This window comes from Peromyscus eremicus, chromosome 6, assembly GCF_949786415.1.
Source record: "Peromyscus eremicus chromosome 6, PerEre_H2_v1, whole genome shotgun sequence".
Lineage (NCBI taxonomy): Eukaryota > Metazoa > Chordata > Mammalia > Rodentia > Cricetidae > Peromyscus > Peromyscus eremicus.
Window position 1 is genome coordinate 94,662,461 of NC_081421.1, and position 12,555 is coordinate 94,675,015.

A 12,555-nucleotide genomic window follows, 5' to 3' on the forward strand; every position below is an offset into this window, starting at 1 on the left:
CAAAAAAATCAAGACAGAAGTTTGTTATTTTCTATCCCTAATATTAAAGAGCTTTCTCACAAGTCAAGAGAGATGAAATTCTTCTACTTTCTTCTCTTGTTTTGATTTTATTTTGAGACAGATTTGCAGCCCAGGCTAGCCTCCAACTCAAGACACTCCTATGCCAGCCTTCTCAAGCTCTGAGCTTGTAGGTGTATTTAACCATGCCCTGCACCTCCAAGTGCTTTTAGAATTAGGAATATGTTTCTATATAATGCACAGAGCCTCTTTGCCACTGAGAAGTTTTGTTATGTACATAGGGAGAGAAACTGGAGTATTAGGCAAATAACTATTTATTTTGACTAACAAGACAGAAGCTGTTGCTGATGTGACAAATTAACTAGGATAATTAAGCTTTGAGGAGTGTGTACTGGAACAGAACAGTCCTCAGTAGGATGACTGGCAAAATGAGACAAAGCCAAGGGAGCTGATGCAGGAATTATGTCCTGGGTTTGTGAAGAAGTCTCTGGACGAGGTCTCAGAGGCCATCTCTGATCTTTTCAGATATGTAAACCACTAAATCCCCTTTATTGTTTACCTAACTGCTTTCTGTTATAGTCAATTAAACATGTGCTAATTCGTATAGCTGTTTTCTCTACACATTCTTGTTAATCTAAGAACAAAGTTTGTGTTAAACATAGAATCATAGCCAAGCATGAGAGAAGCTGACCTAGAAGACCCATGGTGAGGTCCTTGATAAGTAAGACGTAGGGGAGGTATTAGGAAAAAGAAAGTTTTTGCCCCTAGCTGTAGGCTCATTGGGTTCACAGGAAGTAGTTACTCCTTTTTAGCAACTCACTACAAGCTGACCCAAGGAATAAATGTGCATGCACAGCTACCAGAATTTACCAGCCCTCAATGGCAGAGCATACAAAGAAATTATCAGCAGACACAATCCAGTGTTGCCTTTAAATTTATACCACAAGAACACAGACACAATCAACAAAAGAGAACATGCTTTACCAACTCTCAAGTTATTCATTACTTTCTGATCTGTATTGTCTCAATCCTAATTTTCCCCTTCCCACTCCACAGTGGCTTTGAGTGACTGAACATCTGCTGGGTGGTTAAGCTCAGAAGCATTGCCCACAAAACAAAGTGTGTGCTGGAACTCACACTAGTTCACAGACCGGACTAATACATTTTCAGAAATTCTACAAGCCAGCAGTCACACAGTGGACACATTAGTGTTCAAATGAAGTGATTAGTCAGGTGTGGTGATACACGCCTGTAATCCCAGAGTGGAGGCCAAGGATCAGGGATTCAAGGTCAAACCTTGTGCATGCACACATGCTCGTGTGCTCGAACACACACACACACACACACACACACACACACACACATACACACACACACACACACAAGGTATATGGGGTTATGGATGTAGCTCAGTGGCAGAGCACTTCCCTAACCTATGTGAGGCCCTGTTCCATTCCCAGCAATGAGTAAAAAGAACTTCTGGCTGTGCATAGTGGCAGATCCCTGTTATCCTATGTTCAGCAGACAGAGGCAGGAGGATCTAAAATAGAAGGCCAGCCTAAGTTGCAACAGTGAGACCATGGGGAGAAAAAAGTTCCATAAGTGTAATACTTGGACATGTCGCAGTAAAACAGCAATAACTATTCAAAAGGTATCACTTTAGAAGTTGCTGGATACTTTTGCCATTATCTATATGGTCTTGAGGTTATTCGTATGTATTGTAGCTACATGAGGAAAATCTGAAAATACTATAGTGCTTGCTATACCTACCATTGCTTTGTAAGTTCCTATGTGTCATTGTACTGTCGCACACTTCTTCCCACACTCCATCTGGTGCCTCTATGATGGAAGCCTAAAGTTGGTCATAGTGAGAGTATTTCCGACAGAAAACATGGGAAATGACCAACCAAAGCATCACATCCCTCAGTGTTAGGAATACATTAGACAACATCCTTTGTATAAACAAACAGCAAAAGACAAGCTGAAGTCTTAAAGTTCCTTCCCCTCCCTTTTAAAGATGCTTATGATGTCACAGAAGCAAAGGTTCTGAGCTCAGATGTCCCGGCCCTTTAGTGTAACCCCAGAGCAAGGTTTTCATGGTGCTTTTGATCTCAGTGCCCGAGAAACGATACATACGCATCCTCACCCTCATGACTTAGAAGCTTGTCTTTGAGGCATTAGATCATCCATTGAAAATAAAATCGCTAGGCATACTTTCCTACCGCAGTCATTTATAGTGATATAGAACCATAGTCAGATCCAGGAACCTAACCCACTTACAAACAACTGTAGTTAGACTGAAGATCTTTTAAAATTTCTTCCTCGCCGGGCGGTGGTGGCGCACGCCTTTAATCCCAGCACTCGGAAGGCAGAGCCAGGCGGATCTCTGTGAGTTCGAGGCCAGCCTGGGCTACCAAGTGAGTTCCAGGAAAGGCACAAAGCTACACAGAGAAACCCTGTCTCGAAAAACAAAAAAAAAAAAAAAAAAAAAAAAAATTTCTTCCTCATGATTGTCAGGCAAATGCAATCTTAAGAGAATGTATAAACCATGGCAGGAAAGTAGCGGAAGCTTATTTTACTTAGGGGGGTCTTACTGATACACAGAGACTCTTTTCCGCACTTGCAAAGAACTCCATCTACAAGTAATAGTTCATAAACTCTATCTTCTTATATACTGTAAGCCATATATCAGATAAAATAAAATATTGTAGTCCAGCCTGTTAACTTGAATAATGCTTGAAAATTTTCCAATTAATAAAATTTTACTGATAATTTTTTCCTCAATGAAGATGAATTTGAAATCTGTATGAGACTCTTTGTGTTCCTATTTCAGAATCTCTGTATCACTTTGAGGGTATTTTGTTGTTGTTGTTGTTTGGGTTTCTTGTTTGTTTGCTTTTGAGACAGGGTCCCACTATATAGATCCGGCTAGCCTAGAACTTGCTAGGTAGACCAGGCTGCCCTTGAACTGACAGATTCTCCTGCCTCCTCCTCCCCAGTTTAATACTGCTTATAAAGCTTTCCATTAATATGTGATTAGCTGTGAAGACCTGTAAATATTTAGGCAATTATATTGCCAGTGTTCTGAGTTCACAACAAATCATTCAGTGCTTCCTGTAGACTGCAGAAGAAGACAGAGCCTATCACAGAGGAAGGCATTGTAGAAATCCAGGGTTGTAACCGGTGTAAAATAGGATTCAGCTTTCTGAAGGACCTTGGTAAGGTCAGGTGCTCTATTTTTTCTTAAGATTATGATAGTGCTAATGTGCAAAGTTAAAGAAATATCAAAAACTCATACTCTGAATTGTTCCCCCAACCCCAGTTTTGAACTACATTAAGCCTTTCTGGTGTTATCATTTTGATATTGAAATTTTGATTGACAGGGAAATTAAAAATCGATCCTCACATAATCCTTCATCTGAAATTCTAGACCTCGTGCTCTATAATTTTTCAAAGTCCTTGCAATTTCTGTCAATACTATTATTCCTTCTGTTACTGATAGAGAAACAGACATGGCCATTCCTGCCTTCGGGCAGCTCAGTGGATGGAAACATGGAATTTCTGAATTAGATGCCTAGGTGAAGTCATATCCACACAGCTCTCCATTCAGAATCGGGGCTTCCTGATTTCAGACCACAAAGCTCAACTCTTTCCCTGAAATTGCAAAAAGTAACCAGCCTGCTTCTCTTCAGTGTGCCTGGGAAAGCTGTTCACCAGTTACAAAGAGAAAGCCGATCATCCCCAAAGCACAAGACAACAAAGCCCTCCCACAGTGCTGGAGGAAAAGCTGTGGGGGGCCGGGGGCGTGTCAAGCAAGCCACCACAGCTGACGCACTGTGGTCCCCTTTCCTGTTTTGAGGCTCTTATTCTGAGCTGCTAGTAACACCTGTGTTTACAGTTTAAGCGACATCACACTCCCAGTTCATCTTGTGGTTGTTTTAACTCCAGTTTCTTTCCCAACCTTACTCTAGAGTGCTTGCCCTTAATCCGTTCTGATGGCCCCATCTCTTCCTTTGTCACTTAGTCCTATCCCTCCCTCGTGGTTTAGTATTCAGATTTGAAATGAGTTACGGAGTGAGCAAGGATCACAGTTCATGCAGGAAACCTGTACAGATTCACGGACAATTAATTGCACAGGGCTTGTGGGGAGGGAGGGAACTGTTATGGACTGGCTTGTCTTGTCCTCACAGCTAATCTATGTGTAGATGCAGACAAAAGATCTCTTCAGTCTTGTACTGTAGCACTTTTTAGATGCTTGCCGCCATGGCTGACATGCTGTGTGAAGCACTGGGGTTGTTGTTACAACAGTACTACAAGACCCCCCCACCCACCCACTCAGTCCTCTCTTGCCGGTAGACAGTAGTGCTTTACCATGGTGAGGCCGATCTGGGTAGAGCGCCTAGGTAACAAGAAATACTTTTTTTCTTTAACATTTGTTTCTCTCTCTCTCTCTCTCTCTCTGTGTGTGTGTCTTTCTCTGCCTCCCTCTCTTTCTCTGTCTCTCTGTCTCTCTCTTTCTCTGTCTCTCTCTGTCTATCTGTCTCTGTCTCTGTCTTTCTGTGTGTGTGTGTGTGTGTGTGTGTGTGTGTGTGTGTGTGTGTGTGTACTTCTGTTCTTGTCTTCCACCATGTAGATTCCCGAGATTGAATTCAGGTTCCAAGCCTGACACCAAGAACCCTGCCTGCTGAGCCGTCTGGCAGGCCCTTGATACTTTTATCAGCTCTTTGTTGGACATGTGATGTCTTCACTCCTGGTACATTGTGTGACACCAAATTACAATGGGTCCAAAATGAGCAAGAACATGGATGTAGTAAATGGAAACCAGAGATTTAAAAAACCCATTCTATCCACTTAACTCTGTAGTCTATATGGGGAGAATTTTTGTTTTGTTTTGTTTTGTTTTGTTTTTCGAGACAGGGTTTCTTTGTGTAGTTTTGCGCTTTTCCTGGAACTCGCTTTGTAGACCAGACTGGCCTCGAACTCACAGAGATCCGCCTGGCTCTGCCTCCCGAGTGCTGGGATTAAAGGCGTGCGCAGTTTGTCCTTTTAATAGAGTGATCTAATGTGAAACTTTCCCTCTTCCATTTCCCTACTCATCGCAAAGGATCCCCGGCTGTGGTCTCAGCCCTACAAGAATTGCTGGCTGAACCTCATTCATTATTACTGTTTTTTGGAGTATGATCGTAATAACACATGGGTTATACTCCTTAATGTTGTTCTTATGTACAAGGAGACTACTGAGTCTTAAAATTGGAACCCTAGCATATAGCATCTTAAACTATCCAGATGTTTTACATCTGCATATGTCTTAAAATATAAAGACTCATCCCCACCATAAATGTTTCTCTGGAGTCCATATCTCATTTCTACGTCCTTAGAGAAGGTGACATTTCCTAGCTGCAGTGTCCTCCACTCCCTGCAGCATACGAACAGTTAAGTTCCATGCAAGACTCCAGCAGAAAGAAAAGAAAGAAATCAAGTATTTGTCCTGCTTCATAATATATAGGTGTTTTATCTTGGATGAGTCTGACTATCCAGCTTATCTAGAATATTGACCATCATGAAGTCAGAGCCTAGGGCTCCTCCCACCTGGGCTGGAGCTCATCCAGTGTTGGAGGGAAGGCCTTCACATGGCCAAGACTTCCTGGAGGGGAGGTTGTAGTGTTCTCCATGGATATATAAGTGTATTTTCTTTATATTTTCTAAAAATAAAGATTTCAATGGTTATATTTGTAAAAATTATAAAGATATAATTTTACTCTCATAGATGTAGGTAAACAAATATAGAGTAGAATCTGACATATAATTTATAATGAGATTATAGTAAATGGATTTACTTATGATTACGATGTAATTAGATGGTGTCAGTTGTGTTCAAGGTAGTATGGCCTAAGACAATTATGATGATGATGTAATGGAAAGTAATTTATCCAAAGCCTAGTTTTACAGCAAACAATTTAGTCTCAAACTTAAGTTATCATCTGATTTTTGCCATGTCGACTAGCAAAGCCACACATACAATTTCAAGTAAATTACCCGAAGTAGGATACCCAAAATACATGCAAATTTAAAAGAAGCATGGGGTTCAAAACTTTGGATTGATACAGTCTGGTAGCGAGGCTAGAATTATTCTCATTTTATTCTAAATGAATTTGGTATGAAAGCAAAGCATGAGAAGCAAGCAGAAGCCGGCACAATGATGTGATAGCAAAGAGATTAAAGGCGAGCCGTACCCTTTCAACATGACTGTGGTATGTGGCCGGTATGTAAAACACTTTGATTGGTAGTTCGGCTTGCTTTACGGAAAGGATGATGTGAAATACTACACTCGTCCTGGTTTCCAGATGCCTCACCAGATTTCATGCTTCTAGATGTGAATATTTTCATGGTGCAATGCTCCATTTGTTGTCAGCTGAACGAAAATAAAGGGGCACCCTGCAAATTCCACAAACGTGTCTGCAATGGCTCAGATCAGCCCTAAAAAGGACCTGTATATTAAACTCAAAATTTAACAGTATGCTAATTTTTATTCATGAACAAAATGAATTTGCTTTTTAACAAGTCAATTTTTATTGGAATAAATATCTTACATCTATCATATATTAAAAATTAAGTTGCATTGACATTAGAAGGGCCCCAGTTTTTCAGAAAGCATAAGTAAAAGTAGATTTTACATGCAATATATGTTAGTAAATCAGTTATTAAATGTGAATACTGGTGTCAGGTTTAAACAATGAATACAAACTCCTATTCAACCAGTTGTTTTGCTTTGTTTTGAAAAATTTAAAAGGCTGATAGAACATATTTTGAATTTTTTGATGCACTACAAAAGAAATCAAGATAGAACAAAAAATACAGGGTTGTATGAAAGTTATCTATAAACAAAACTCAGAAGCATCATGCTCACTGATACTGTGAGCGGCAAGCCGAGAGAATGCACATCAGCTGTCAGCCTGCCTCATTCCTCCTGCAGCAGTTGCTGATCTGAAAATAGCTTTCAAATGAGAAAGGATGACTGCAGAAGGATTCATTACCATAGGCTTTTCTATAGTACCCCGAGAGCTTCACGTCTGCTGTGGTGGATAGGAAGTATTTAAGGAAGTGAACTATAGGACATTAACATCAGAAAGGATCTACATTCATGCCATGCTATGTTACGACCATGAAGGGTGTTTAGTGATACCGTTTCCATGGATCTCCTTCGTGATGGCTGATGCTTGCTGTTTCTTTTGCCTCACCATGGCACTATGTGATAGCATGGTATTTTTATTCCCTGTTGAAAAGAAAGGGACACCATTGAGGCAGTGTGAAGAATTCCTTATGATCATCCTTTCTGCAAGAGAACATCTTTCTTATTAAGAATTTATTATTGCTTTTTACTGAAAGACCAACAGATCCTGCTTGTCTGTCGACAGTGCACATTTTTCAGCAGCAGCCCAGGTCCCTGTGAACAGAGGGCGACACAGCCTCAGACCCAGTCTTTCAGTACATTGACCACTATGCATTGAGAAACAATTAAAGTGCCAGCTTCCTCGCTCTTCCCTCTCTTTCCCACAGTTTTTTTTTCATCTGCCAATGCTTCTCTCCTGGCTGCCATCCCACCAGCATCAGAGGACATCACTTCCAGCAAACTCTGAGAGTGAGGAAGAGGCCAGACTCAGCCAGACCTCTTTGGTGGTAACATTTCAAGCCGGCATCAACAGCCTCCCCTTAAAGCAAAGAATGGTAATTTATGAGTCATAACTCTGAACCTCTGGGGACAGCTGACTAATAAGACATTTTAGGAAACAGTAGACTCACCTTGCTGGTAGACTGCACTTTTCAGCAGGGGTGAATCCCAATTGTGGAGGAAAACGCTGAAGGTGGAATATGATGGCACTTGGGCCTGATGGGTTTTATCCTTGAACCTGGAACGGCATGGTCCCTAGCTCTGACTTACACAGGGGACTGAGCCTCTCTGAAGAGACTGGCATCCAGCTGACATCAACTGACTATATATAGCACCAAATACTTTAGCTGCTCATATCTTCCTGGCAAAAGGGAGGGACAGGGAGAGATTAGGTTCTCTCCATTGTGTTTCGGGACTCTGAGATAGCTGAATGAAATACTCATTCATTGGACAGGAACAACATTTTTATTGAAGACCTTCTATTAGAAGAGACCACAGTCAAAATGGATTTTAAAACATTTTAAAGGTGTAGTTCTTATTCTATACCTTAATTGAGGTGACAAGAGATATATATTAATTAGAGCAAAATGATGGACTATTCAAAATCAAAATGAACTGTAGGAGCCCTGGAGAGATGACTCTGTGGTTAAGAACACTTGCTGTTCTTGCAGAGGACCTGGGTTCAGATCCCAATCACTCACATGGTAGCTCACAGCTGCCTGAACTCCAGTTTCAGAGGATCTGACACATTTTCTGACCTCTATGGGTCATACACACACACACACACACACACACACACACAGAGAGAGAGAGAGAGAGAGAGAGAGAGAGAGAGAGAGAGAGAGAGACAAAGACAGAGAGACAGAGACAGAGACAGGGACAGAGAAGGAGGAGGGAGGGGGAGGGAGGAGGGAGAAGAAGGGGAGAGAGAAGAATAAAATAAATCTTTTTTAAAATGAACATTATGGACAATGTCTATGGGGCCTCGTCAAGAACAAAAGCTGTGAGGAGTTGGTCATCAGAGCCAGCCCATAATCAAAGGTGAGAATTGTTGCAGCTTTTAACAACAAGCAATATCTGAATGGTAACATGAAGAGAGTTTGAAATTGGCCAGTATGGGTTGAGCCATGAAGCTGAAGGCTTCTAACTGGGTCACACTTTGGAAGACATCCATAGAGGTTATCCCCGCAAAGTTGCCCGCCTCTTCCAGACCTGGAGGGAAGGATTTCTGTCTCCAGGAACAATAATTAGAAAGGTCCTCAGAATCAGTCATCTTGGCACCTTGCTGGTCTTTGATCACAAAATCCTGTTCCCTTCTCCTGTGTGATATTTTTCTTTCACTCTTTCCCATTTCCAGGAACACACTTCCCTGTTATCCTGGCTCACTTCTTCACAGGTCCAGGGCTCAGCTTGAGTCTTAAGTCCTCATGACACCTTGCCCCAACCATCCTGCCCATATTACACTGTACCACTCTCTAATTCCTTACTTGGTTTTCTTAGTGTCTTGAAATTAGTCAAGAGTAACATCACATGGGAGTGAGTGGTAGAATCACCCCCTCACTTCCCACCAACCCCCCATTGAAACAAACAACCAACAATGAGGTGGACTTTTGTTAGTCCCCCAGGGAACCTATTCCAGAGTGAGGAGCCTAGGGTGGGTCTAACTGTCCTAACTTATCTTGGATCCCTTGTTTTTGCTCCATTATCCCTAAAATGCAGATCTCTGAGGTCTACGTGGTTGTTCCAGCCAGCAGACTTCTATCTTGGCCAGCAGAAAAGAAAGAAAAGAACATTCCCTCTTCTTTAGAAGATGTCTGAATATTGTTCATCTCTCTCCTGTTTACATCCATCGGGCAAAGGTTAGTCATACAGCCGCACACAAAATAAAAGAAAAATTGACTTTTTCAAAAAAAAGGAGGCAATGGTTTCAGGGTAATAGTTCTCAGGATCTCCCCCAAGGACATGACAGGATGGCTTTTTATCTGCCCATCACCATCTTATCATTGACTTACCTACTACATCTTTTTATTACTAAACTATGAACTCCAAAAGAATTCTGGCCTTGCTGTATCTCTAGGACTCAGAACTGCACCTGCGAACTGGGGATGGAGCTCAATCGGTAGAGGGCTCTTGAATATTATTATGGTCCAGCCTTAATAATCTTCTTCCTAGGAGCCCAGAAGAGAAGCTACAAACAGCGCGAATTATTTTCAGGAAAAGAATCTAAGTACACCAAGCTTTTAGTTGGTCTATTTTATTCCTCCGGGATAAATTCTATCTACACAGTCTCAGTTCTGCTCTCATGCCTAGCTCCTTTCTTGCCTGACTTCTCTCTACATTTATCTGCTGTCCCCTCTAAGTTCTATCTTAATTCTCCCATCTTAGTTCTGCCCCATCTTGGTCTTTCTCATCTCGTTCTTCCCCATCTGACTCTTCCATATCATTCTTCTCTCTAAGTCTCTGAGGTTTACAATTATGTACCCATGCAATAGCAGTGCTCTAGCTAAAAGCAAGGTCACCAGGCTTGAATTCTTACAGGGTCATAAAGGCAGACAAGAGTTTTCCTCAGGCAGTGACCATCAGGCTTTCTTTTACAACCCAAAAGGGGAGTGGTAAAGGAGGAGGTCAACTAAGAGTTAAAAGCAGTTAATATATCAGAAAAAGGAAATTTATGTGCTCTAACTACATTCCTAGAGGTGGTTAGGTAAATGTTGGGAGTCTATAATGTTAGTATAAATACCACTAAGGCTGTATAAGAAAGGAGGGTCTGAGCTTAATTTACCTTAATTCAGGAGATCATTTGGCCTTGGATGCTTGATAGGTATTTCAGATAAAATACACTGTTAGTAGTTGGAAGCATACATAGCATACAAGGAAATCATTGCAGGAATCGGCTAATATATATACAAAAGCTAAAGTATCACCAAGACTTCTTAAGCCATGGCTTGACCTTCGGAAAAGTCCTTGACCTTTCCAAGTAGTAGCTTTTGTGATAGTAGCTGAATTCCATTACGTTTTCCTGTGGCTTGCAGCAGAGGGCTATCCTAGCTTGCATGAGGTCCTGGCTTTGATAACTAACACCACATAAATTGGACATGTTGGCACATCTTATAATCCTAGCATCAGAAGGTAGAGACAGAAGGATGAGGGGCCAGAGTTCAAGTTCATGTTCAACTACATAGAGAATTGGAGGCCTGCCTGGGCTACATGAGACCCTATATCAAACAAACAAACAAACAAACAACCCACCACTACCATCACCACCACCAAAACAACCCAAGCCAATTAAAAAACATGTATCTTGTAAAAAAGTACTTGATTTCTATGTAATGAGCTAGGGGTCTGGGATTAGTTGTGAAATGCATCAAAAGTATGGCATGAATTTAGAGTTCTCTTGTGTTGAACACTTGGGAAGAAATGAAATTGTGGTAAGTGGCCAGTCATTTTGAATACAAGATGGTAGCTGTTTTGGTAGCCCTTCCGCTGTGAGATTGAAAGAGGCTTGGTGTGTAGCTCAGTGACACAGTGCTTACAAAGCATGTGACAGGTACTGGATTTGATACTCTGCACCAAATCAATTCATTAAGGTAAAAGAGCATATGTCCAACTGACATGAGATTGGGCACCAAAAGAAATTGGAATAGACTGTGAACCTAGCCACAGTATTAAATTTTAACACTGCAGGTTGGCCTTTCTCTCTCGCAGTCGCTTCTAAGCAAACATTTGCCCAGAAACAATGAACTAAGTGCCAATAAGGGATCATTCGGCTAAAGCCAGCAAATTGGCATGCATCTCAAGATCCTTTAATTAGCTGGTTGAATGGGGGTGCATGATTGTAATCTCAGCACCTATAAAGTGGGGGATGAGGAGTTCAAGCCATCAGCTACATAGCAGGCAGCCTGGGCCCATGTAGACACTGTTTCAAAACATGAGTATCAGAACCAAAACAACAATCTTTCAGTTTACCTTCATTTCTGACTCTAACATTAGCTGTTAGATCTTTTAAACTAATTTTCTTATCTGTAAAATGAAAATTACAATATCTGTTTTATGTAGTCACGAATAATTTGTATAAAATTTAAAAATTCTTTAAAGGTAGTGAAAGCTTAAAAAATGTTTCACTATTTTTGTTCCTATAATATGAAAGGACTTAAAATAATCAGTTGAATTATTTAGTAAAAATAAAGATAGATTAAGAAAGTTCCAGTTTTCTATTTACTCATCTCGTTTCCAGTTTTACATTGGATATAGTTATAAGGTTGAAATCAATATTCTTGAAAATCTAAAAAGTATTTTAGGATATTAATAGCTTAAATGTTTCTGTTTAGTTTTCAAACATACTTCAAACTATTTTGTTTAATTAGTGATGGTTTAACTGGTGTTTTGGTTTCTGAGTTACTTTTGTTTGTAAAGACAAAAGTAAATCCATGGGAAAACACAAAGCAAATCCCTGGCACTCATTTCAGGACACAGTGGAGAGCGTAACTTAGCGGCATTTGGGTGCTGAGGTGAAGCATGGCCAGGTGTCCCATCCTTAAAGGCTCTTAATTTCAAACAAAGTCATGGTTAATATATTTCTATTTTATCTACAGTTAGATCTGGCACTAGACCAAATTGTGCCCCACCCCATGTCACACTGTGATTACTCTTTCGTCCATAGCCCCCACTATCCCGTTCCTATGGCCCAGGACTTACCTTGCTTCTGCCCTACCCACAACACACTAAGAACTAGAAAAGGATATCCTCATTTCAAGATACTTTTTTTGTCCTACTAAGTACTGTCTTCCTTGGAGAGTCTTCCAAGGAATGTTCATACAAGGCAGTGCTTTCTTTTTCCCTCTTAAGTAGTTTCCAATTAATGCTAAAGA

At 40.8% G+C, this 12,555-nt stretch overlaps 1 protein-coding gene across 2 annotated transcripts in view; it reads right to left on the reverse strand.

The window, feature by feature from the left end:
* Myoz2 (myozenin 2) overlaps nt 1-8,275 on the reverse strand; it is a 27,583-nt gene extending 19,308 nt beyond the window's left edge. Inside the window, exons 1-2 of one of the 2 annotated variants that reach the window (XM_059264998.1) lie at nt 7,819-8,275; nt 7,202-7,291 (exon numbers count right to left, since the gene is read on the reverse strand). In XM_059264998.1, coding sequence (XP_059120981.1) covers nt 7,202-7,277 — 76 coding nt within the window. In that variant the 5' untranslated portion in view covers nt 7,278-7,291; nt 7,819-8,275. Of the gene's footprint in view, nt 1-1,788; nt 2,017-7,201; nt 7,292-7,818 lie in introns of those variants that run through there. The other variant, XM_059264999.1, reaches the window with a different exon arrangement.
* Nucleotides 8,276-12,555: the final 4,280 nt, after the last annotated feature.